This window comes from Myotis nattereri (genome assembly GCF_964212035.1).
Source record: "Myotis nattereri genome assembly, chromosome: 3".
In the NCBI taxonomy this organism is placed as follows: Eukaryota; Metazoa; Chordata; class Mammalia; order Chiroptera; family Vespertilionidae; genus Myotis; species Myotis nattereri.
Window position 1 is genome coordinate 179573099 of NC_138077.1, and position 26474 is coordinate 179599572.

Here is a 26474-nt window from a genome sequence, read left to right on the forward strand (position 1 = left end):
GGGGGCACCATCTCAGCAGGTGTGTACGCCAAGGGCAGTGGTCCGTGTCAGGGAGCTGTGGGCTGGATTCCCGCCAGTCCTTCTAGGCCTGGCTGTGCTTTCCTGGTGTACCTAGAGCTGAAACACAGCCCGTGTCCATCAAGCCTTCCATGGTGGGGTTGGCTGTCTCTGCAAGGCCAGCCAGTGTGGACCAGCTGGGTGGGGTGGAAAACACAGAGAAGAAAGGCAGAAAAGGTCGGTGGTCCTCCTGCTCAGGCTGTGGAATCAGCTCGAATATCAGCTCTGTGTTGACTTGGTTGGGACTTGTCCCCAGTTGAAGGCTTGAGCAAGTTGCTTATTACCTCTAAGCTCAGTCTCTTTGTATATAAAATGGAGATAACACTAGTACTTCCCCCCAGGGTTGTTGATTAAATAGGCGTCTCCTTTTCTGTTGCTGGATAGTTTGTCTCTGCATGGCCAACGTCCTCCTTCAGGGTTGATGATAAAAATAGAGCCCTAGCCGATTTGGCTCAGTGGCTGGAGCATCAGCCCATGGACTGAAGGATCCTGGGTTTCATTCCAGTCAAGGGCACGTACTTGTTGCAGCTCGTGGCCCTGGTCAGGGCCCGTGTGGGAGACAACCAATCGATATGTCTCTCACATGAATGCTTCTCTCTGTCTCTCCCCCTTCCTTTCCACTCTCTCTAAAAGTCAATGGGAAAATATCCTTGGGGGAGGATTAACAAATAATAATAAAATATAGAAAAACCCTCCTAGAGATAGTCTCACATGAGGCAGCAGCCCTGGTCCAGCCAGCTCTTCCTCCTGCCTCTCAGCCTCCAGGAGGGATGGAGGGGGGCCTGCGGAGCATCCCTGGGAACCAGCGAGGGGCTGACAGGATGGATGGTGGAGCAGGGAATGTTCCTATTAGGCCATGGAATGTTTGCTTTTCTCTCTAAGAGCTGGTTGTGGTCATGTAAATCACCCTGGAGGAAAATCAGAGGGTCCTCAAACGCATCTGTTGGCTTTTATAAAAAAAAGAAAAGAAACGAAAGACAACAATCTTTGTGGTTGGCTTAAAAGTATTTTAATCACCAATGAACAAGGGAAGAATAAACCCCTGGAGCAGGCAGGAATGTGGCCAGGGGACCTGAGGAGGAAGCCTGGTGGGGGCTACCCATCCCTCTGCCACCTGGGTACACCCCCCTTCTCCCCCCCCCCCCCCCCAGTGCGGAGCCAACCTGTACTCAGGGCCTGTGTGCAGGATCACAGGGACCTGCCTGGTCCCATTCCCATGGGGAAGCACTCTCCCCCCATACACTTTAAGGTCAGGGTGTGCGGCGAGGCCTGAGGAGCCGGTAGAGGAGAGTTGGGGTGGGGGCGGGGTTGGGGCATGGGCAGGAGCTCAGAGAGTGTGATAGACTATACCTGTGTGTGTGTGGAGCGTGGAGGGGATTAGGAGAGAGTGGGTATGTGTGTGTGTGTGTGTGTGTGTGTGTGTGTGTGTGTGTGTGTAATTAGCTCTGTGAGGGTGGTGTTTGGGACTTGTTTGCAGTGTGATTGGAATGTATACAGTTGCAGAGTACATATTTGGGATTGTGATTGGGGTGTGTAAGGGATTTGGTGTGAGATGGGGAATTTATGCAGTTGGTATGTATTTATTGAGGATGTGGTTGGGGGAGTATATGGTGAGATGGACGTATACCCATTGCATACCCCATGGACCCCTGTATACATCTACACCCAAAGCATACCCAGAACCCCCAACACCACACTCAGACACACATTCAACACCCCACACCCAATACATCCTCCTGTCACACACTTTCAGACACACTTCTCCATAAATATGCATGTGTGTGTGGTTGGTGAGTGTGTATGTGTATGTATTGGGATTTGAGTTTGGAGGACACATGGTATGTGCCTATATGAAGGGAGGGTAGTTTGAGAATGTGGTTGAGTGTTTGGTGTGTATTGTATGTGCAGTGTGTGTTGGGTGTATGGAGCTGCATTGGGTGTTGTTTATGTGTGTATGTTGGTTGTGCATGTGTGGTTAAGGCACACGTGTTAGGAGGAGTGTTTTGGGGAATCTGTTCTGTATGTACATGTGTATTGGGTATGGGAATGCGTGTTGGCATTGTGTGTGTGTGTGTGTGTGTGTGTGTGTGCAGGCGTGGGATGTCGGATGTACGTGTGTGTTGGGTGTAGGAGTGTTAGGGTAGAGATCACACTGGCTGTGGGAGATGAGCCTTCGGGCCTGGCCCAGGCTGATTGAACCCAGGAGCTTATAGCCCCCACTCCCTTCTCCTCAAGTCAAGGTGCCAACTAGGAATATTCCTGGGAGAGAATGAGAGCAAGCAGGGCCTGGAGGGGTGAAGAGAGCCCTGGGCCCTTCCCGGCAGAGGGGCCAGGAGGCCGATCACCCAGCACCTCCAGGGAAAGCAGTGACATGGTGGGGGGGGAGGGCAGTGGAGATCAGAAGAAGTGGGGATAATGTCAGGCCAAGGAGGAAGAGCGGAACGGGCCAGACTGCAGAGCTCACAGATGGAGGAGCCCCTGGAAGGGCAGTGTGGCCAAAGGGGCTCTGTGAATACCCACAGGGTCCCTGAGGAAGGCAGCCCCCGCGAGGCTTCCGTTGGCCCCCAGGCTCTGAGTGACTGTTTGACCTGGCATCCTCCCCGCACTCAGGGAGGCCACAGGGCAGGGATTGTTACCCCATTTGACAGAACACCAGGCTGAGGGAGGAAGCAGCCTGAGGCGTGGGCCTTGGAGGCGGGACTCCTCCTCTTCCACCTGAGAGAGGCCTCCGTCCTGTCCTGCGTGGGGTGCTGAGTGCAGGTGGACCCTGCAGTTCCCAAAGTGCTGCCTCCTCACGTCCCCAGGCTTCCCTGCACCCTGAGTGGCGGGTGTTTTGAATTTCTTTGTATGAATGGGACATACGCTAGAAATTGTGCAAAACCAAAAAGAGGGAGCAGATGACTCTCAACCCCCAGGGAGGGAAGTTTCCTTTGGCCGGTTCCTGCCCTGCAGGACCTAGTGCTGAGCACATAGTAAGTGTGTAAGGGGCGACTTCACATTTATCGCCAGGATTTGAGAGTGAGAAGGGTCCGAATCCTGGTCCAGCCTCATCTCGGTTGAGGTCTTCACCTCTCTGTGCTTCAAGTCCCCAGGAGGGTTGTGGAGAGGATTAGTGACAACTGGCATTGATACATTTAGCATTATATCTAAGAAATTCCCCGGGATTCCATGGAACATCATAACCATCGTTCTTCGTAGCAGTATTACAGTCCGTCATGCAGACTGGGGCACAGGGTACTTACTCAGCCTGCTCACACTGTTGGATATCTACATTGTCCCCGAACTTCCACTATTCCTAGTTCATAACAAAAATATTTCATTAACTATCTTCTTGCATAAAGCTTCTCTGATCTCCAGCCTGGGTGGTCACCCAGAATGGAGATATCAAAGGGCAATTGGGACCTGGCTCTGTGAGTCCCTGTTTGCTCTCTGTACAGTCACATCTAACCCTATGACCCCTGCGGGCACGACGTCCTCCCCGCTGTGCCTGTGGTTCCCAGCACTGCCTCCTGCTGCCTGGCCCAGGCTGATTCAGGGGAAGGCCAAGGATGCTCACTTGCTAATGTGTTAATGGGCGAGGCTCCCTCTGGTTCTGGCGGCTGAAGACATCGCCGTCCATTACGTACAAGGGGTTGGTTCCTGAGCAAAGACTGGTCTCTTCTGGGAGAAAGTTTCCTTTCCCCCCAGTTTAAGCATGCATAGCTGTACTGGACCTGAATCCTTCCTAAATAAGTCAAACCCAGACACCCCAAGGTTGGCAAAGGAGACAGAATCTGGTGTCCCTGGCTCCTGTCAGTCCCCTTTGAGGGGCTCTTGCTGCCCTGCCCCATATCAGCTCCAGGAGGCACGATGACATTCCCTTAAGGCCCCGGAGCATCCGCTTTGCCCTCTCCTGGATGGGTGACCTGAGCAGGCCCTGCTCTGTGATGCTGTTTAGTTATCTGTAATGTAGGGGTGATAGAAACAATAGCAACAACCATAAGAATACCTCGTGGAGTTGTTGTGGGGATTAAAACACTTATTACCCGTAAAACACTTGAAGCAGGGCCCAGCCTATAGTAAGCACTCACTAACTGTTAGCTGTTATCCTTTGCTCAAAAAATGACTTTACTTTTGCAATCACATTTCTGATAAGGGACTTGTACCCAGAATATGTTAAGAACCCTTACATTTTATTTTTTGTCTATAATTTCTTTATTGGTTAAGGTATTACAAATGTGTCCTCAACCCCCCATTAACCCCCAACCCCCCCCCCCCGCCTCATGCTAACCCACTTTTTAAAAGGGCAAAGGACTTGAACAGACATTTTTCCAGTGAAAAAACATGACCAAAAGCACATCATTAGCCATCAGGCAAATGCAAATTGGAACCATAATGGGATGCTACCTCATGCCACTAGGAAACTAAAATAACACAGGTGGGGAATAGTGCTGACAAGGACATGGAGAAACTGGAACCCTTATGCCCAGATGACAGGACTGTAAAATGGTGCAGCTGCTCTTGAAAATAGTCAGGCAGTTCTGCAAACAATTAAAGTTACCATGTGATTTAGCAATTCCACTCCTAGGTATATACCCAAAACAAATGAAGACATGTCTACACAAAGTCCTGTACATAATGTTTATTGCAGCATTATTCATAATAGACAAAAAGTGAAAACAAACTAAATGCCCATCAGCTGACAAATAGGTAAATAAAATGTGGTCTATCCATACAATGGATTATTACTCAGCCATAAAAAAGAATGAAGTATGGTCCTGGCCAGATGGCTTGGTTGGTTGTAGTGTTCTTCCATACACCAAAAGGGTTGCAGGTTCGATTCCCAGTCAGGACACATACCTAGGTTTCAGGTTCAATCCCCAATTGGGGCGCATACAGAAGGCAACCAATCAATGTTTCTCTCTCATCTCTCTCTCTCTCTCTCTCTCTCTCTCTCTCTCCTTTTTCTTTCTCTCAAATCAATTTAACAAAAACATATCCTTGGGTGAGAATTAAGAATATAAATGAAGTACAGATACATGCTATCACATGGGTTAACCGTGAATCATTACGCTCAGGGAAAGAAGCCAGTCACACTAGGCGTGCCGTGCCAGAGCTAGAAGGGACCTGTGGGATCACCTCAGTCCTCTCCCCTGTATTTCACGGATGGGAAACCTGAGGCCCAGAGAAGTAGAGTGGGAAAGAGGAAATACACTGGAATGAGACAGGCTTGCATTCAGGTCCCAGGAAGCCGTCACTCCTGGGTGGCCTTGGGCAAGAGTCCTCCTTAAAATGTGGAGTTGTTGCGAGGTAAATGCGCAGGCCCGGGGCCAGTTAGAGCTCAGCAGCTGGACAGGAGGGAGGCAGTCGTGTTCAGCAGAAGCTGCCCCTGTGCAGAGAGGCAGAGAGAGAGGCAGGCCAGCAGGGAGGAGTCAGAAAAGCAGGAAGATTCTGTTACTGAGTTTTTAAAAAATAAATATTTGTAGAAGTTTTTTCCGCTTATTGGAGAAAACATGGAAAACACAATAAGCATAGATTGAGAAGCAAACAAAAGTTGTTCCTACTGCCCCCTCACAACGAGCCTCTTTGGGCTGCCTTTGGCTCCTTGAAGTAAAATAGAAATGGACTGCCGAAACCGGTTTGGCTCAGTGGATAGAGCGTCGGCCTGCGGACTGAAAGGTCCCAGGTTCGATTCCGGTCAAGGGCATGTACCTGGGTTGCGGGCACATCCCCAGTGGGGAGTGTGCAGGAGGCAGCTGGTCGATGTTTCTCTCTCATCAATGTTTCTAACTCTCTATCTCTCTCCTTTCCTCTCTGTAAAAACTCAATAAAATATATTTAAAAATATATATATATTAAATAAAAAAAAAAATAGAAATGGACTTTGTGAAGCATCTTTCTAATGAGGAATTACCATCATCCTGCTCTGGCAACCCCTGGCAGCCCAGTTCTGGCTCAGCACGAAGGGAGAGGCAGGGAAATAACATTTGTTAGACCTGGTCTGGGCCCAGCTCACCAAGTGTGTGTTCCAGAAAGTATAGTCATTCCAAAGATGATGAAAACCCACTGTGGTGCGTACAGTGACAAATGCATTCGGAAGCAGGGCCTTATGCTTCCAGGCTTGAGTGGGCCTGCAGGGCTCTCCAGAGAGCTGTGGCTGTTGGTGAAGTTCTTGGAGGGCAGGTGCATTGGGGGGGGGGGGGGGGGCGGGGGGCGGGGCGCAGGAGTTGTCTGGTCAAGGCCTCAGAAATAGGACCTCACAGAGATAAGTAACACCATCCAGTCAATAAAGGCAGTGACAGGCAGTGAAAAGTTAAAAAGCTCAGGACCCAGGACTCAAGAGTTACTCCTGTGAGGATGCAGGAGATGGCCCTGCTACCCTTTCTCTGGGTGAGGAGGAGAACATGCCCCCGGGGCCATAGGTCAGGGAGCACTGGATTGGGCGGGGGTAGGGGAGAGGGGTGGTCTGGAGGCCTGACTCCCTGTCTTGGTGTCACCATTGACTTAATGGGCAGCCGTGAGCCAGTCCCTTCTTCCCCAGCCCCAGTCTCCCCACCTGGAAAGTGGACAGGCTTCTTCAAACACTCCTTCCAATTCAGACCTTCTGTGATTTTAAATAAAAAGAACCTCTTCCCTACCCAAGGGGGTTGGGGTGGGGGTGGGAGAGGGTGAACAAGGGTGGCTGACCCTGACTGAGCAGATGGCTCTAGCCAGAAAACGTGTCCTGAACCCCTACTGTGTCTCCAGTCCATTGGCGGGCCCTGGAGTGAGAGGCCAGTTGGTGGGACTAACACTATCCTGTGCCTGACTCACACCCTAGCTGGTGGGAGAGAAGGACACAGATGCAGACATTTAGAATCTTAGTCCCAGGGGCTGTGTGAGGGAAGGACAGGGCTGTGGGACCCCAGAGGGGCCTAGCCCTAATAGCAGTAAAATTGAGGAAGGCTTCTTGGAAGGGGTGGCATATGAGTTAAAGCTTGGAGGATTTTACCAGGCGAATTGGCAGGAGAAGGACACTCTAAGTAGAAAGTGACAGGAGCAGAGGCATAGTGGTGTAGGCTGCATGGAATGTGACACCCATCTCTAGCATGTTGTATTGCTGGGTGGAGCCCTTTCCCAACCCGAGGTGTTGGGCCCTGCCCTCCCTTATCTCATTTGGCCCTTATAATGAACCTACAAGGAAGGAGTGTTAACTGTTTTCCAGAAGACAACACTGGACCAGGGAAGCTAAGTAACATGCCCAAGGACACAGTCAGTAAGAAGCAGAGCTGGGACTTGAACCCAGGTCTGCCTGACCCAAAGCCCACACCCCATCCAGCTGGTTCAGAGATGGGTGTTGAAGGAGCAGTTGCTCCTTCCTGCCCAGGCCTGTGGCTCAGACCTGCCTGAATGTCCTCTGCCCTGGGACTGAGCCCACCTATCACCACTATTCAATTAAACCAGACACTCTGTCTCCTGAGACTCCTCAGCCATCACTGGTCACCTCATGTGAGGAGTCATCTGTGTCCCTAGTGCATCTAGTAGGGTCAGCCTCAGGTTTCCTGGTGCAGGTGCACAGCTGTCATCATCATGTGCTTCATCCCAGATGTTTTGAAAGTGGGTCACCATCCATGTCTTTTTGATCTTTAGTCCCCTCTGGAGGCCATCGTATTGTCCCCATATATTTATGCAGAAGCTGAGTCCAGAGGGGAATCCTTTGTTCATGTCACATAGGGCAAGAGTGGGCATCAGTCCAGACCTGACTCAGATCTCTCTGGCCTGTGGAGGGTGGGAGTGTCCCATGGTCCTGTTACCAGGACAGCTCACCCAAAGTCACTGCAGAACTAAGAAGGAAGTTTAGCTCTGAAATTTATATTTGTCTGTGAAGTATATGTTGCCCTCCGTGACTTTTTTTTTTAAAAAAAAAAACTTCAACAAAACAGAGTTCTATAAAATATAAAGCAATAAGTATAATGTATCAAAAAGTAGAAAGTAGTGAGCATAGTATAAGAATAAAGAAGTTCCCCTTAACTACACTGCTCAGAAACTTTTCCCAGACTTTCCTCTGTGTATGATAATTATATTCTTTACTAGAATGGAATCATAATACCTTTATCGTTCGGTAACTTGCTTTTTTCACTAACAGTGTATTTTGGACATCTGGTAATGTGCACTTAGTTGAGTGAGTGAGGAAATGAATGGCCAGTGAATTAATGAACTGCACAGTCTGCTCTCTGGTGCCACTGGACAAGTCAGACTTTGTGAGCTGCCAGACTGCCTCCCAGAACCAGGAGCCTCCCTCTCTCTCGTGCCACTGACTCCCTGTGCCCTGTAGCCTTGGCCCCATTTCTCCATCTATGCAGGGGGTTGTGGGTGCCTGATACTGATCCTCCATAGCCCTGGGAGGGGCTAACACTGCTCTCCTTACCATCCCCCTAATGCCAATGACTCCCAGAGAGGTTAGGTGGTGTCTGCCAGTCACAGAGTTGGAGGGAGAGGGGATTTGAACTCAGGCCTGGGTGACTCTGGAGCACTCTGTACGCCAGAATGAGCATGCAAGACAGGAAGAACCAGCCCTAAAAAGGAAGCCAAAATTGGGTGCTGGGACTGACCAGCAGACCCTGAGCAATGGATAAATGGATTACTCTGACACACGTTTCTTTGAAAGAGAGGGCTAAGGGGCTGCTTGGCTATCAGGACCAAACAGCCCCATTCACCTGCCTCCTTAGGCTTTTATTGTAACAACAGCTTGAACTAAAATTAACTATTAGACACTATCACCAGGGTAAGCATCCTTGAGAAGACACATGTGCCTGTAGTCTCTTTTAAGCAAGGACATTTTGAAGTCTAAACATAAAGATTCCAGTAAAACACCCAGGGCTCAGACTTGTTTGGAAAAGTCAAGGCAGGATCTGCCGCCTTCGGCAAGGTCCCCGTAGAGGCCTCTGACCTTTCGGAGATTCCTCCTTACAGACTTTCCAACCAAGCCCTGTGCTTCCCCACAGTTGGGGGTCAGGAGAAATCTCAACAGCCTTGCCTTCTCTAGGCTGCCTCAGTGTCCCCACCTGTAACACGAGGGCCTCTGAGAGCCAGCCAGCACAGACACTGTGTGATTCTCCAGTTCCTGTGCAGCCTGGTCCAACCACCCTGCTTTTACCCCAAGGCCAGAGCAGTGCCAGCGAGGAATATGGCCCAGGACCTGCCCCAAGGCTCAGCCTCTGTAGAGGAGTCACTATTGGAGGTGAGCTCTGACACCTGAGGGAATTTCCAGGCTGAGGAACAGCATATGCGAAAGCATAAGAAAGTATAGGAAGAGCCCAGGAGTCAGTGTAACTGGAGCCTAGAAAGGAAAGAGGAGCTTGAGGAGCCAGCCATAGTGGGAGGCCCACAGATCCCCCTGGTAGGGGGCTGGGAACAGCAGGCCCGAGGCCTCGAGTTGTATCCTGAGGGCAGTAAGGAGCCATTGGTGGGTTTTGAGCAATGACAGGGACATGTTTGCAACTTGTAACTCTCCCCAGCTGCAGGGTAGATGATTTGGGTCGTTGGCTAGGGTGGAAACATGGAGGCCATAGAGGAGAAGGGCAGGATGGGCATATAACTGCACTGCCATGAGCAGAGAGCCATCGACGGCCTCACCTGGGCCCCCAGCCCCACTCAGGCTCCCAACTTGCTTCTCCCAGGATGGAGCCATGGACTCATTCTCAGTCCTCAGCCTCTGTTGGCAACCAAGGGCCCTGGTTGGGCCCAAGTGCAAAGCAGCGATTTAAGTATCGGTGCCCAAGTCATAGCTGAGTGCCTCAGCACAATGGCATCCTTCTCTTTTTGTCCTCCTTAATTTTAGAAGCCAAAGCTAAATGCTTTAATTTTACATGATTCCTGACATACGCTAATGGGTTCCAGGTGGCGCCATGAGTGGGCGGTGCAGCGTGGCCAGGCCAGGCATCGGCGCCGGGCCTGCTCCCAGAATGCCCTCCTGCCACCTGGGCTCCCAGAGAAGTGCCTTGCGGCGTGTTTTCCTTGAGGACCCCTTCCTGCTGTATCATCTAGTTCTAACTCTGTTTCCGTTTGGGTGGTGCCCACAGCATGTTTCTCCCTTGCCCAGGGGCTGGAAGGCTCCCACGAGGGCCAGCGGGCCTGCCGTCCCAGCAGAGGGCACCGCTTCCCTTCCAGGCCCTGGGGAATCCTGGGCATAGGTGAGGCTGGCCCCTCCCCCAGACCCTACCAGAGCTTTCCAACTTGCTGAGCAGCCGGAGAATTTAGGTCTTAAGGGAAATGTGTTCCCAGAGAATAGATGAAAAGCGATGCAGTGGCTGTTCCTGCTAGTGTTGTCTGGTGACGTGAAGCACTTCATTCTTCCTTCTGGTCATTTCTTTGCCATGGCCGACTGTTTCTCAGTCTGCAGCCCACTCTGCTTTTTGTTGAATGAGAACAGGGACAGGGGCTTTGGCATCAGACAGCCCTGGCTCAGTCCAGACGCTGCCCTCACTCCTTGGCTGCCCTGAGCCCAGGCTCTGTGGGAGCCTCTGTTTCCTCTGTGAGAGAGTGACACGAGGCTGACTCGCGGCCGTTTTCCTCCCTTCTCCCTGCTCCACGTCCCCGTGAGGGGTCAGACCGTGGAATCATTTATTTATGTCAGGCTGAACCTGCTGTGTCCAAGAATTCAAGTGAGAGAAAAATAAAATGTAACTTGAACGTTTTCCTCGACTCCCTTCCTATTCTGAGCACCCAAATTATGGGTAGCACAGCTCTGCCTCAGGTCCCATAGGCTTAGCTAGGGGTGTAGCACCCCTAGGGCTTACCCCCAGGGCAAAAGGACAGAAGTCAGAGCCTCCCCACTTGCAGAGACCCTGTTGTTTACACGTGTCTTCCTTCCCCTTCGTGTCCCTATCCCGACAAGAGCATCGTTCCAGGGGCAGGAGCCAGGGAAGCTTGGCCCTCCCTCCCCACACGGCTCTCCTGCCTCCACTGATTGGGGGGCTCCCCGCCTGCCCCACGCTTCCCTCAAGGCTCATTTGTTCTTGGTTCTTTCATTCATTAACAGATATTCACAAAAGCCTGCTCTGTGCCAGGCCCAGTGTTGGGCACTCTCAGAGGGGTTTATGGCAGAAAAACTGAAATGTTAACGGTGTGTGACTCATTTCTGTCTCCAGCGTTCTTTCCATTTGGCCCTGCGGCCTGGGGTTTTGAAACCCAAAAGCCAGGCACTCACGCCTGCCTGCTCTGCTTTCTGCAGTTACCTCTTCCCTGCGGTACTGGGTGGAGGCACAGTGCTACTCTGTATGTACCCATTTGATGGATGAGAACTGAGGCCCCGCAGAGAAAGGGACTCCCAGGATACCTGGCCCAGGGGGCTCCTCTGTGGCTGAACCAGCCAGATGCCCACTGTAGCTGATGCCATTTGCACAGCGGGGCAGTTGGGGTAGCGAGGCATTGGCAGCAGGCCCCAGCTGCGGAGAAGCCCGAGTGAGCCTCTGTGACCCGGGCCTGCCTCTCGGGGTTGCTGAGATGCGGGTGGGAGGAGGGATGCTCTGCAGACCGAGGCACTGGTAAAGTTTACCTCTGTCTCTTCCTCCTTCCTGTCATCTCTGTCTCTGTGGGTCGGATTCCATTGGTGTTTCTGTTTGTGCAATTGGTTCCTACTTGCAGTTGACCTTCCTTCATGAGGTCCAGTGTGAGCCGTGGGCTGTCACCATTCCTGCCATTCACCATTCCTAAGCACCCACATGAGCCCAGTCACTGGCCCAGGCCAGCCGCCTGGGGGCCCCTGAGCCGGTCTGAGGAGGACGGGAGATTGCTGAAGCAGGCCAGTCTGGCCTGTTTATCCCACTGGACCCCAGGTGGTAGGTCCAACCCGATTCCGACCCGTTGGATGTCCTTAAAGGGAACGTAGGAGCCTCTCCGAGGAACCTCCAAGCTGTGGTCACCTGGCTCTGTACCTGAGCACCTGAGAGCAGGCTACTCACCTCCTCCCCCACAGCGTGCCTCCTGACCCGAGCACAGGCCTCTGTGACTCCCTCCACCTCCACCTCCACCAGGGCCTCCACCTCCACCTCCACCAGGGCCTCCACAGGGCCCTGCGGCCCCGGAGCTGCCAGGCCCAGTCCTGCCCCTGCCCTCAGAGGCCTGGTCTGAACACGGTCCCCTCGCCAGGTGGGGGTCCAGAGCCTCCCAGCACGTCCTGGTGGGATCTGAGTCCAGGTGCCCACTGGGCAGGTTGCTCCCACCCACTCATGACCTCAGACAGGAATGGTGCGTGTTGCTCATCTGCAGTGATGCCCACAGTTTGATGCTAGTTTTTCTTTCAGGTGATGAGTGGGGTGTCTTAGATCTCTTCCTCCCCGGGCAGTGCCAGGACACTGTGTGTCGTGCAGGGCTGGGCTTTAATGCAACTGCCACCTGCTCAGCCCTGGTGCACATTCATCCCACTGCCCACGCCCCTCCAATTTGGGGCAGGTGACCCTGGGGCAATTAAGCCTGGGGGAGGCAGGTGACTGGTTTAAGGTCAGGTAGCGACCTGTGACAGAGCCAGGGCTGGACTTGGGTCTCAGACCCTGATGCTCATCACACCGTGACTGTCCCCTGCCGTTTCTTCTTGGAATTCAGGGGAGCTGGTAAGGGGACTGACTCTCCTGTGCCGACTAGTACCTGGCCACACCCCGGTGCCTGTCACGGGCGTCTGAGACCAGGTGTCACCCCACTTTGCCGTGAGAACACTGAGGCTCCCAGGGGCCAGGAGCTGAGTCGGGGGTGCTCTGATGTGGGGAGACGTCCCGTCAGGGGCGGTGGGCGGGGGCGAGCTCCCAGAGGCTGGGCCAGGCCCCAGCCAAGGCCCCAGGGCGGGGGCCGGGTCTGCACGGAGGGTGAGCAGTGAGATGGGCAGCCCCAGGACGAGGGTGGGGCTCAGGCAGACCCAGAGGCCTGGTGTGGGGAAGGTGGGGGGCGCTGAGGCTTGAGGAAAGGGAGGGCTGGACAGGTGATTAGAGGGGTGTTGTAAACAGAGGACGCAGCCTGGGCAAAGGCCTGGATGCTGGAAGTATGGCCTGTGGCAGGAGCACGGGGAGGCGGAGTGGGCCTTAGGCCAGAGGTCAGCGGGGCCAAAGGGTGACCTGCAGCCCTGCCATGGTGTTCTCTCAGGCCACGTGTGCCCTCTCCAAAGCCAAGGCGGTCCAGGACAGTCGGGAGGTACAGTGGGCTCAGCCCTCCCGCCTGCAGCTCAACGCCACTGCGAGCGCGTGGAGGGGCATGTGGGAGCCCCACTGCCCCGGGACTGGCTGGATGGGGTGTGAGGATGTCCTCACCTGCTGACCTCACGGAAGCCTTTTCTGGATGTTGTCGGGGTGTCTCCTCCCTGTGCTCCCAAGCTACCGAGAGGCTCACCGTGCTGAGGCTGTGGCCCATTTCTGGCGTGTGCTGTGCTGTGCTGTGCCTCAGGCTGTGTCAGCATGTCTGGCGTCTGGGAGTTTGTATGTTTGTGCCTATGGTGGGGCCTGGGGCTTGAGTGTCCTTGGGTAGATGCTTGAGCGTGTGTGCGCTGACCTGTGTGTCTCTGTGACATGAGTCCTGTGTGTAGGAGTCAGCGCTGTGTGTTGGTGCCTCGGACTGTGACTTTGGCATGTGGCTTGGCAGGAGGAAGGTGTCAGAGTAGGTGTGTGTCTGCATTTCCTGGTCTGTGGCTGGTAGCTTGATGTGTTTGTTGGCCCTTCTGTGCCGCCTGCTTTCTGGGGGCCCGGCTGCTAGCCAAGCTTCTCTCCACATCTCAAATGGTGTCTAGCCACCGCTCGGCCCTGGGAGCGCCTCTGAAATGCACCAGTCTGCTTGGTGAGCAGACTCGGCCCCCATCTGCACCTCCTACTTTGGGGGACTCCACACACCCTGGGAGGGTGGCCTAGGCACAGGAACCCATTTCTTGCTTGGAGAGGACTTTCTGCTGGAGAAGGGGCCAGCCCAGAGCCTCAGTATGGTCCTGGTGAGGAAGGCCTGCAGCGCCCACCCCACCGTCTTGGAAACCTCATCAAGGGCAGCACAGGCTGACCAGCTCTGGGAGGGCATGTTTCTGCTGTGCCTCCGGCCCCTCTCCCTTTGCCTCTTCTGTGTCCCCACCCGGTCCCTTCATGCCTCTCTGGATGGCATGAAGGCCTAGAGAGTTGAGCTGATGTGAAGGGCTCCCAGCTGGCCTTGGGTCTTAGGGCACCCCCTTGGTCATGGCTGCTGAAGGCACTAGTGTGGCCCGGGGCACAGAGCTCGGGCGCTGGAGGCAAACCCAAGCTCTGGGTTGTCTCCTGAGCTCTGGGGCCCTCACACGTGAACTCCACGGGCCTCCATGTCTGCCTCTGTAATGAGGGGGTTGTTGTGCTGGCCTAATGGGATGGAGGAGGTTTTGTTAAGGGAGAGTTTGGCACAGTTTGGGGTACATAGTAAATGTGATTGCTGCTGCTACAGTCCTAAGCTTCCTCCTGCACACATCTGCCCCATCATCGCTTATTCAGATGGCGCTGTGCACCCAAAGCTGGACCAGACCTCAAGGAAAGAGCAAGTAGGCCAGTGCCTTCCAGCCGCACCTCCCAGGACTCTCCACATTTGTCCCTCCCCCTCCTGCCTCGACCTCCTCCCCACAAGGACTGGCAAAGAACAGGCTCTGAGGAGACCCCATGGGGACCTGCTGGACGGTAACCTCAGGGCCAGAGTCCCCCTCCCAGGACGTGGGGTGAGGAATGGACCTCAGCTCCCTGCTGGCTGGCCTTTCGAGCTGGCCAAACATAGAATTGTTTGACATCTTGGAGAAGGGTCTGGCACCACACAGTTCTCCCATCCAAATCATTGTTGCAAAGTAAGTTAAAAGTGTACAAAAATGGGAAGCTGATCCCCAAATGGCCTGCCAGACTGCTGTAACCCAATATATTTTACCCTTAAACCAGAAATGTGTTTGTTTAGAAGCAAGTCACTGGCAAATGCCAAAACTGGAGGCATTTCCTCCCCTGTCCCCACCCGTCCCTGTTCCCCAAAACCCCTCCTTACCCTTTGTGTCAAGATCCCTGCCAGAGCATGAGAAACCAGGGCCTCCTACTCTTTGGGCCATGTCAGCCGCAGGGAGGAAACTTGACATTCATTAGGCACCCTGTGTGCCAGTTCCTGCGCTGGGCATGTCCTCTTACTTCTAACAGCCTTTTGTGGTGGCCCCCATTTTAGAGAGAAGGAAAATGAGGACAGAGGTGGGAGGTGACTTGCCTGAGTTTGAGGCTGTTGGTGGAGCCCCAGCACAAACCTCAGTGTGACCTCATGACCTTCAGCTTAGAGCAGGGTGTCCCACACTTTGCATGTGAAGCAGTGCCCGCGATCCTTCTCCAGGGCCCCGGCAGAGCCCGGTCGTGCCCAGCCCCAGCTGGCACCATGCTAGGCTCCCCTGAATGATCTTGCTTAGCCCTGCTACCCATGGGGGAAAGGCTCAGGGAGGGCAGATTCTGACATCGATCCAGTGTCCGGCCCTCCCCCAGCCAGAGCTTGAAGGGCCCTCAGGCTTGGCCTGGAGGGGAAGAGGGTGCCCGCTCCCCGGCTCCAGGGTGGCTCCCCCTGTCTTTCATCTCCTGCCCTGGGTTCTGAGCTGCACGCAGCGGTAATGGATTGCAGTGGACTTTTTCCCATTAGGTTCTGGCTCTTCCCTGCCTGTCACTATCAAACTCCAGATGGCCTAGGGCTTCACGGTTGGTTCCCGGGTATTTTCCCCCGTTATTTTCATCTTCTTTGGTAACACGCCCCACATGTGGGGACAGGCCCTGTCGAGCCTCTGCGCTCCGTTGCCTCAGCCGGGCTTTCTCCGCTGTGCCGCCTTGATCATCCTTTCGGGACGGCGGCATCGCCTCTCGCAGGGGCCAGGCGGAAGGAGGGCAGCCTCCTTTCCTGCGTTGGCTCTGCCTGCCATGGGCCTGGCCTTCACCTGGGAAGGGAACCCGGGCGGTGGCCCGGTTGGAAATTGGTAATGGCCCATAAGAGCCAACCTTGTGTTGGTGCTTTTTATGGGCGCCCCTAAGGCAGTGCCAGAGTGGGTAGGCCACATGTAGACAGCCTTGCACACTACCTGATGTCAGATACCAGCTCAGACACTTACTGGCTGTGTGGCCTGGGGCCAGCGATGTCACCTCCCGGAGCCTCAGTTTCCTCATCTGCAGATGTGGCTGGGAAAGAGCCTCAACAGCTAGGTGAGCCTCATAAATGCAGCCCCCACAGCCCCCACCCCTGAGAGGTGCGGGTGGGTGTCACCCAGCCCCTTACATCACTCCGCACTCACCCGTGTCACCTTAGGGTAGATTTGAATGTTTACACAGGATAAGGTAAATAATAAGAACCTGACACCCATCCTTACGTTGTTTCTGGACTGTCAGATGTCCCTTCTGTTTTGTTTCCCCTCCCTGTGTACCCCCCACCCACAGTAGCCACCCTGTTACCCCTGGCACGTGAGCCTTGGCTTATGGCCACACAAGTCTGTCGTGCGTTTGGTTATTGGGGCCAGGGCATTGCAAAGTCACCCTGAACAAGAGGTATTTCTCTGGGTGGGCACAGATGGCATGAGGGCCCTGGGCCACAGGATGCTACATGTACCGTGGAGTTCACAGAGAGCACCCACACACACCTGGGCACAGGTGTGCCCCTGTTACAGGTGAGGAATCAGGGCTCTGACAAATGAGTTGAATTGCCCAGGGCCATCCATTTGGGAAGCGTGGAGGCCAGACTCGCATCCAGATATCTCTGCTGCTGAAACACAACGGGTGGGAGATGGAGAGGACAGGCCCCACCCGTCATAGAGGGACTTGGACAGACCCATAGGTGCAAGTCTTTGGTCTGGATACCTGGTATCACATCGGGGAGGGTTGGGAGGGGATGGGAGGCGGTGGACAGCGGCTGGTGCCGCCACCGCGTGAGCAGTGCTGTGAGAGTGGACCAGGTGGATGAGAAGAGCAGGCCGCCGGTGTGAAAGATGTTTAAGAGGTGGCGTCGCCCTGGCCTGCCGGCTGGTTGGGTGCAGAGGCCTGGGAGGGGAAACAGGCTCCTGGCTCCGGGGGAAGGTGGCAGGTCAGGGCTGGGGAGTCCAGCACGAGTCCCCCAAGTGAAGAGCTCAGGTCACCCCACTTGCTGGGCCACGTCAGTGATGTGCAGGGTGGTTTCTGTAGAGTCCTTTGGCATCGCCACCCATGAGTTTGAATGGAGGGAGCCCCCAGATGCCATTTCCACTCCCGCCTCTCCTCTCCCTGCTTCCTCCACTCTGGCTCAGCAGATCCTTAGCATCTCCAGAACATGCACCCCCTTCCCTGTCTCCTGCGTGCCCCCTCTTTTCCCCCCGTTTGCCTAACCACCGACGGGGAACCTTTTTTCTGCCAAGGGCCATTTGGATATTTATAACATCATTTGCTTAATATAATTCACTCAATATAAATTTATGTTGCTATGAAAAAAGCTCCTACGTTTATTGAATGTCGAGTCCCGCTTGCCGTTGCCTTGGCAGGGCCAGGCCAAATGATTTCTCAGGCTTATACGGCCCGTGGGCAGACGTTCCGCACCCTGGTCTAAATCCTGCCTAGGCAGCAAGGCCCAGCTCCTCCGAAGAGGTTTCAGTGGTCCCCTGGGCTCCCCCAGCTGGTAGCCCTGTGACCAGCCCCTTCGTAGGTCTTACTACATTTTCTCTTGTTTTGTGATCTTTGTTGCCCTAAAGTCTCAGCCACCAGCTGCCAAGGGGCGGCTGAGTGAGGGAAAAGGATGTGAGTCAATGAGCAAAAACTTGAGAGGTTAGTGAGTGGGTGAAAGGAGTGGGTGGTGGAAGGATGGAGGGGTGCATGACAGAAGTGAGGAGGGCAGCTGACAAGGTTGGGGGTCATGGAGGGGAGTGAACCAGAGACTTTTAGAGCCACGGCTGGTCCGGCGTTGCTGCCTCATGTTGAAGATAGATGGGTCACTTCTTTCTAGAAAAGATGGCAGGTCGGACTGTGGCTTAGTCCAGGCTTTGTGCCCTCGGGCACAGTGGGAGCATTCCCCTCCCTGCCCCCTACGTACAGATACCTAACCCTTGTGATTGACAGGGGGCATCCCAGGAGGTCTGCTCTGCAGGGTTGCACACCTGGGCACTGACAGCAGGGAGGAAGGGTCTGTCCAGGGCAGAATCTGCCCTAGGACCTCAGGGAACAGGGTGGGAGAGGAATGCCAGGAAGGCCGCCCCCTGGTGCAGACCGCATGGCAGCATCATTACAGGGTCACAGTGGCCTTGCCTGAGGGGCCCATCCTCCACCCCCTACAGGGAAACTGAGGCCCAAAGCCAGGGATGTGCCTACTGGCTCCATTTCTGCTCCAAGATCCACACTTCCATTCTGGCAGCATCTGTACCCCCATAACACAACAGTGGTGGGGCCCCTCTCCCTGCTGCCCACCCAGCCCCCACACAGCTAATGGGCGGAACCCTGCAAACCATCCCCACCCCAAAAGTCTGCCTTGCTCTCATTGGACATGGAGGCTGCTCCCAGCACCCAAACCGTCCCCATGAGCTTGGCATGGCAAGAGCGTTAGGGCAGACCAGTCAAAGGCCTCTGTTCTTTAGCTCTGTGGGTCCGTGAAACCTGAGGTGGAGCGAGGACAGCCCAGGTCTAACTGGGGAATAAGGTGAGGGGCTAAGGAGTAAGAGGTGGAAACAAGACATGGGAGCCCATCACACCAGTGGGACATTACACACACGCCCCCTCCAACTGGGCAGAGGGGCAGCAGGCCTGGGAGCGGCCACCCCAGGCAGAATGCCGCTCCACTACTTACTTACCCTGTGACCTTACATGGTAGTTACAGCGTCAATATTGGGCAGGAACTTGGTGTCCAGATAAGCACTTACTGTGCATTATTTCATTCAGTCCGTGTTTGGTAGAACTCACCTAATTTTACGGACGAGGAAACTGAGGCTCAAGGAACTGAAGGGACTTGCTTGGGATCATTCCTAAGTGGAGCAGCCAAGACCAAAGTCTGGTCAACCCACCGAGTCTGTGTGTGACCGTGGTGCTGGTCGCCCCTGCCCGCCCCCCCTCAGTTCCCGACAGTGGGGAGGAGGAGTTGTCACACAGGCTGTGGAGAGGTCAGAGATCATGCGAGTGACAGCATCGGGCCGAGCAGAGCCAGCACACAGGTGCTGAACCCAGGAATGTTCCTGTCCTCATCTCTGCTCGTTAGCCCATCAGTGCGGTTGTGGAATGGGGAGGGCTGCAGGGACCACACACCCACAAGGCCCCTGGCGTGACTGGGATACTGGCCCTGAGGGGGCATTACTCTGCCAGAGGTCCCCGCAGCATCCTCACCCAGACCAGTCCCGATGGGCAGCACCCCTTTTCCACCTGCAGCTACCTCTGGGTCTACCCAGAGAGACAGCCACCCCCTCCCCCCATATCAGGACAGCCTGCTTCTTATACCCCAGCTTGCAATTCAGCTCCGGGAAGTATCGAGGGCAGGACAAGGCATGGGCACAGGGCACAGGCACAGGTATGGGGTACCTTGATGAACACTGGAGGGAGGAAGTGTGCTCACAAGGGCACATGCACCCCCAGGCCCCAGCATCCCTGTTCTTACCACCATTGGATGGCATGTCTAACCCACCCTTTGCTTCCTGGCTGAGATGCCAGTCCTGCCCTCGGCCTGGAGGCATGGAGGGAAGTGAGTGTGCAGGGAAACCTAACCCACGCGTGCAGGGTGTGGCCAGGGAGGGCTGGCGGGTTGGGAAGGTTGAGCAGGGGGAGTAGATGTCTGCTAAGTGGAGAGAGGAAGGAAAGGGTCCAGGGAAGGGAACAGCTCAACCAGGCCTGGGCGTGCTGTTCAGGGCAGTTCAGTAGATCCTGTGGCTACAGCACGGGACCTGGTGCATGCAGGTGAGAGGGGTGCCGGACGACTGTGAACAAGCCACAGACCCAGGGCTTTTGAAAAAATGTATGAATTAAATTGTCAGTGAGTTGGAAGGGAAGGTGTCTGAGAAGGGGCTCAGCCTTGGTCTGGGAGCAACCGTGCTGGGACAGAGGGCTGGCCAGGCAGGCTTACAGACCCTGGAGGGGAGGAGATGACATACCGATCTTCAGAGTCAGGTGCACTCCCCACCCCACCCCCCGACAAACTCGGAGAAATCCCACAGCACATGAGAAGTTATTACCCTTCGGCTTCAGATGCCTGCCCTCCCGGCTCGGGCCAGAGAGGAATAAAGGGATGAGCTGAGGCCCCCACCTCACATTGGGATGAACTTGGCACAAGGCCATTGGGGCAGAGCAAGGGGGCAGCTTGTGGCCTGTTTACTCCCCCAAAAAGCGTTTCCTTGTGGTTTTGATACATGGAAAAGGCACATCTGGAAGTAGGAGGCGGAACAGCCTCTAAAACCCAGCTGTGGGCGGCTTGCCTTGGACCAGCCCCCAGAGAGCTCGACCCGCACGTGTGGCCGGGCTTCGAGGGCGAGGTGTGAAGGGAGCTTGCCCAGGCTGGCCGTTGTCTCTGGGTCCTGTCCTCACCTCCGGGGCACTTCTGGCCTGGCTTCCGCCCCAGCTTCGGCCCCACCTTGCCACCTCTGCCTCGGGTCCAGCCCCAGCGACCGTTATCTATGACGCCACACCTGCCTCTCCCCCCAGTCCCCCGTCCCCCGTCCCCTCTCCCAGCCCCGGTCACCAGTTGCCAGTGTGTGTGTGTGTGTGTGTGTGTGTGTGTGTGTGTGTTGGGGGCGGTCTTCCTCAAGTGCATGTCTGACCTGTGTCCTCCCTTCTCAAGGCGCTTTCGTGGTCCCTGTCCCCAGGGTGGAGTCCTGCTGTCGGAGCCCCCACTCTCTGGCCTCTGATCTCCTGTAGGGCCCTCACCCACTAGCGCCCACCCCACACTCTCACATGTACCCTACACCCAGCCACAGAGGGGCCGCCACGGAGACTCTGCCCTACCCGCCCTGCGTGCCCCGTGGCCTGCCTCCCCTCGGCCTTCCTCTTGGTCGCCTCCTCTTCCGTGGTGTCCTGGGCATTGCTCAGGGCTCAGCCGGCATTGAATGGAGCGAACGCAGAGTGTTGGGGTGACTGACGGCCTGTCTCGCCCAGCACATACCGCCCCCCACTCTGCCGCCTCTCCGTCCCCAGGCGGTGGGAGCCGCTCTGTGCTGCTGCCGCCTCCGCCTCTGGGACAGCTGTGGCCGCTGTGTGCTGCTCTGAGGGTGGTGCCTCCCCGGGCTCTGCCCTCCTGGGGAGGGGACGCAGGTCTGGGCTCTCTCTGCCTCCGCCTCCCCCAGCCTGTGTGGGAAGTGACCAAGGGTGCTGTACTGCCTAGATGGGGACACGGACCTCTCAGGGCTGAGAAATGGGCTTTAAAGCTGGGAGATGGGGGCAAAAAGGAGCCCAGTGGCCAGCTCAGAAAAGGGGGAAGCCACGTCTTCCGAGCGTGGACACAGGCAGAGAAGCCTGAGTGGACCTTTGTGGGAGCACTGGCCCTGGGGACACGGCTGCCCGGCCCAGAGGCGTGGGGTACGGGGGTCCTGATCTGGCAGGCAGCCCAGCCCTGGCCTAGGGAGGGAAACCCATGGCTCCAGAGAGGGAACTGGCCTCCTCTGGTCGTCTCCTCCCCGAGGGTCCCTCCCCCTGCCCTGCCCTGGGAAGGCAGCTGCTAGCAGAGCCCCCTGGGCATTGTCATCCGAGGGGTCTGTGTCCTCTTGGCCTTGTCCCAGCCCTGTGGCCAGCACAGGAGGCCTCGTCCCCGAGTGGGGTGCTGAGACCCCACACTTCATGGTTGTCAAACACCCAGCACCAGGCGAGCAGGTGCGGGTCGGTGTTGGGGTGTTGCTCTCCCCTCTCCCCTCGCTCTCAGCAGCTCTGGGGACACAGCAGGCGGTGGGGAAAGCAGGAGGGAGGGAGCAGGAACCGGTAGACCGCCTCTGCCAGGTGCATTCAGCTCCTCTGAAGGCTGGGGGCATTGATGGATTGTTACCAGAGAGGACAGTCCTTGCTGAGGGACTTGCACAAACAAAGGCTTGAAATTGCCTGGTGGGTCCTGTTCTTTCCCGTGTGTGGGTGGGAGCCAGGAGGGGCAGGAAGGGGATGTGAATGCCAGGCCCAAAGGGCTTTAAGCAGAACGCACGGCAGGGTGGAGAGGAGGGAGGGGTGGTTAGGAGTTAGGGGGTTCCAGGGAGAGTCAGGCCTGGGCAGCAGCTGTGGACCAGGGCAGCCTGGGGCCACAGGGGTGCTGTGTTTGTTGCTCTCAGTCCACCCCACCCCCTCTCTGACCAGCGCCTCGGGTGTCGGTGCTGCACCCACTGCACGCCCACTGCCCAGCATGGGGCCTGGGATGTGGGGGGCATTGGATGGCTAAACGGCCAGACGATTAATCAAGGACACCGAGTGTGCAATGTGGCCACTGTTCTGACAGTGGTCAGTGCTGGTGCTGCGCTCCGGTGGACAGAGCCCCTGACAGCCAGGGCCCTGCCCCTGGGCTCTCGAATCGCCCTGAGTGGTGGCCACAGTCTCACGTTTGCAGACAAGGAAACGAGGCACAGGGAGGCCCAGGGCTGTCAGACCGGGGGCCGTATGCGCTCCAAGGTGCCCCTGCCATTCGGCCGTCCGGGCTGGCCTGTGGCAGCAGCCATCCTTCCCAGGTGCCACTGGGGCAGGGATCCTTCCGGACCCACAGACGGAAAGACCACTGTCTTCTGCAGCCCAGAGGCCATGTCTAAGTCAGGCTGCTCTTTCTCTGGACCTACCAGGGCTTCCCAGATAGAGTCTGGGCCCTGAGCACGTCATGGGGAGCTAACCGGGGGCCTGGAGACCTCGGGCAGGACGGATGGGGTGTGAGGAGTGGGGAGGCAGAGGATGCTGGGGGCATGTCCAGGTTGGGTGGGGGGCCCTCCAGGGCTGCAGAGCGCCCCTCACCAGCCTCTCCCACAGTTTGAAGGCTGCAGCAAGGCCTTCTCACGGCTGGAGAACCTCAAGATCCACCTGCGGAGCCACACAGGCGAGAAGCCATACCTGTGCCAGCACCCGGGCTGTCAGAAGGCCTTCAGCAACTCCAGCGACCGCGCCAAGCACCAGCGCACCCACCTCGACACGGTAGGCCCGAGGGAGGCGGAAAGGGAAAATGGGGGGATGTGCACACTCCCACACTTGTCTAATGCAGGCAGGAGCCGGGGCCTGCAGAAACCCCACTTTCATCCTGGAGCCCGACTGACATTTCAGGCAAGAGGACTCTTTGGGGAGAGAGGGAATCCTGTCATTAGAGGGTGCACTGGGTCCCTGGCCTCTGTCCACCAGTGACCTCCCATCTCCCACTGTGACAACCCGAGGTCTCTCTGGACATTGCCAAGTGTCCCGGGGAGGAGATAGTAATACAGTCTCCCTCGGGTGAGAACCACTGTGGGTTCTGCCGGGGCACCCGCGTCCTTGCACCTCCCGAGGGAGAGGTGGGCTCGCCATCCTACATCCTGTCGCCAGGCCTGAGTGATCAGCGACCCCCAGAGCAGGCCCTCCCTGCTCTTCCCACCCCACTCCCTCTGTGGAGACAGGCTGTTCCTCACCCCTGAGCCTAGTGGGTGAGGAGTTGGGGTGAGCAGGGCCCAAGACTCCGGCCCCTGAAATAGTGACCTGGCCGAGGTGCCTGTCCGTCACCTCCTTTCCCTTGTTTGTGCCAGACAGTGAGGTGACCTGCAGCTTCTCACGGGGCCGTCCGAGGGTGTGCTCTGTGCGCACAGCGCTCGGCACGCACAGCCCTAAGGCCTCCCGTGATCGCACTGAAGGCCACTCAGGGGTCTCTACCCCGTTTCCCAGGTGAGGGAAGCGGGACTCTGGGAGCTGCAGTGCCTGCTCAGCTGGAACGCGGCAGAGCTAACTCGGGGTGGGCCTCATATAGTCTCACAGGGCCTGGGAGGACCCCAGCCCTGCAGGCCGCAGAAGGCGGGTCTGCAGCCAGAGTCCACGTCAGGGCCCCCTGCCTGTGTCCCTGCTCTTCGTGCACATGTTTGGGGAACTCTGCAGGTGGGGGGCCGGGAGACCTGAGTGGCCGTCCACCTCAGCCTGTCCAGGGGCACAGGCATGCAGATGAGGAAACAGGCCCAAGGGCAGCCGGCCCCTCCAGGCTAAGCTGGAGGCCATGAAACGGCAGGGGCAGAGTGGGGGCGGGCGGGTAGGGGGCCTTTTGGTCCAAGCCCTTTCTTCTATTGCTGGGAAAACCAGGACCCCAAAAAGATGGGGGGTGGCAGAAAATAGCAGGGTCATGTTTGGGTCCAGGTGAGCCCAGGCAGCGTGTCCTACACATCTCCCCTCAGCCCCCAAATCACACAAACCTTCCCCCACAAGGTGGGCTCCATTATCCCCATTTTGCAAAGAAACAGAGACTCCGGGAGATGAAGGCATGGACCGCCGCTCAGCGGCCAAGTGGCAGAGCTGGGTGCGGCCCGGCCTCTCTTACTCCAAGCCCAGGGCCCTTGTTGGGGAAGCAGGGGTGCCTTGTGGAGCTGAGCAGACAGGACGAGGGTAGGAAGAGCCCTGTCCTCAACCTGAACCCGACCCCCACCACCTCCCTCTCAGGCTGCACTGACACAGGCTGTGTTGGGGACATGCAGGGAGGAGGGGTGCTAGCAACCACCCTGCTGTCATTGCCTTCTTGTATGCCTAGCCCTTGCCCTTGGGGCCCAGCCCAGACCCCTGGTTACATCTCCCAGAGGCCACAGGCAGTCCCAGTAGCACCAGGCCTCTACACCCCTTCTCCCAGGCCTGGCAGTCCCTCCAGGCCTCTGGGGTCACCCACCCTGACGTACCCCCTTCCTCCCTCCCTCTGCACTGCATTTCCTGGACCCAGCCCTGAAGCAACAGGCCTCTGGCCCACACTAGGCGTGTGAACAGCTCGGGGCTAGGTCAGGTCAGGCCCCGAAGGAGCCGTTATCTCAGCCTTCATTGCCCCAGAAGGTCCTGGGGAAGCCCTGGAGGTACAGCCGCCAACCTGCCCCTGCCTGCGCCCATCCCCACGGCAACATCGCGAGCAGCTCCACGGGGCGAGGCTGTTCCCCAGCACCCAGAGGGTCAGCCCCGTGGAGTCTGGGTCTTCTCTCCAGAGGAAACCCGGTCCTGTCCCCACCTCCCCTCTGTCACCAGAGAGCATGGATTCTCTCCGTGGGCAGGAAAGTGGTGGGACAGCCTGGAGAGGACCAGCCTGCGTCCTAACCCTGGCCCTCCACCTGCCCCCAGGGGTCCAAGGAATGCCGCCTCTCCTCTCTGGGCTGTGTCCTCAAACACCAACCTTGCCAGAGAGAGATGGGAGTCGACGGCAGTGACAGGCAGTGTTTAGCCTGATGCACCGTCCGCACTGCAAATATGAGTCCCTCCTTTCCTGCCCTATGACGTCCTGACAGAATGCGGGCCAAACACGGCTGTGTCCCAGGGGCCCAGAGAAGGTTCAGTTCTTGACTGCACAGACCCCCTAAATAAGCCACTGTCCTACTCTGGCCTCAGTTTCCCCATCAGCAAGATGGGGCTGATCACCTCCTTTGCCCACTTCTCTGGACCGTTCAGGGCGGCGGATCGAGAGGCAGCAAAGCCTCAGCCTCGGTTTCCTCATCTGCAAAGTGGAGAGGCTTCTCCAGGGTGGGTGTGAGCCTGGGCGAGCAGGGACAGCAGGTGCTCACACGGCCTGCAGGGAGGGGCGCTCGCACCGGAGCACTGTGGAGCTCAGACAGAGGCCTGTGAGCTGCGGGGCTCCTCCTCACAGCTGGACCCCGAGAGCCCGCATGAGGACCCAGGCTTTGGGCCTCAGCAGGGGCTCCAGGCCTGGGACTTGGCTGCTGCGGGGGCACGCGCAGGGTTTCCTGAGGGCGCCTGGGGGAGCTGGGCCAGAGGAATGTTCTGCACACGTCAGGCCCTGGAAAAACAAACGCAGAGATGGGCCTGGTGCCCTTTCCGGCAAGTGTGCTGCACGCGGAGCTCTGTTTGTTTGCTTTTTGACAAAAGCGTGTGGATTTGTATCAGCATCCCCAAGGGACAGGGCCGAGAGCCGGGCAGAGCAGAGAGCGGGAGAGAGGCTCGGGATGGGCTGAGGCCCGTGAGAGAGGGGCTGTGTGTGTGTGTCTGTGCACATGTCGGGGTGGGGGTCAGGCCTGTGGAGTGGGGCCCTGTGTCTGTCTGCATGTGCATGTATGCCTGCGTCTCTGTGAGGCTGGTGGGGGGGCAGGCCTGAGGAGGACTGTCTCCCACCCGCCCCATACCTTCCTTGCAGCAAGGCAAGCCGCTCACTGCCCTGTCTCTCTTTTTGCTCTCCTCCGTTTCTTTAACTGGCAACTCTCCGTGGCAGCACCAAGGTATGGTTGTCTCTTTCTGCTTTCCTCTCCCCACGAGGTGGGTCTGAGGCCGACCAACCTCACCAGGGTCCAGAGGGCCGGGTTACCTTGTGGTTTGGCGGGCACAGCAATCCCTGATACTTAATCCACCTCTTGCAAACATTCTCCTGACCCTCTA

The 26474-nt window shown here is 56.7% G+C and overlaps 1 protein-coding gene across 1 annotated transcript in view; it reads left to right on the plus strand.

The window, feature by feature from the left end:
• GLIS1 (GLIS family zinc finger 1) overlaps nucleotides 1-26474 on the plus strand; it is an 83324-nt gene that overhangs the window by 41050 nt on the left and 15800 nt on the right. The window contains exon 2 of the mRNA XM_081088363.1: nucleotides 22920-23081. Within this exon, the coding sequence (XP_080944489.1) occupies nucleotides 22920-23081 (162 nt within the window). The remainder of the gene's footprint in view (nucleotides 1-22919; nucleotides 23082-26474) is intronic.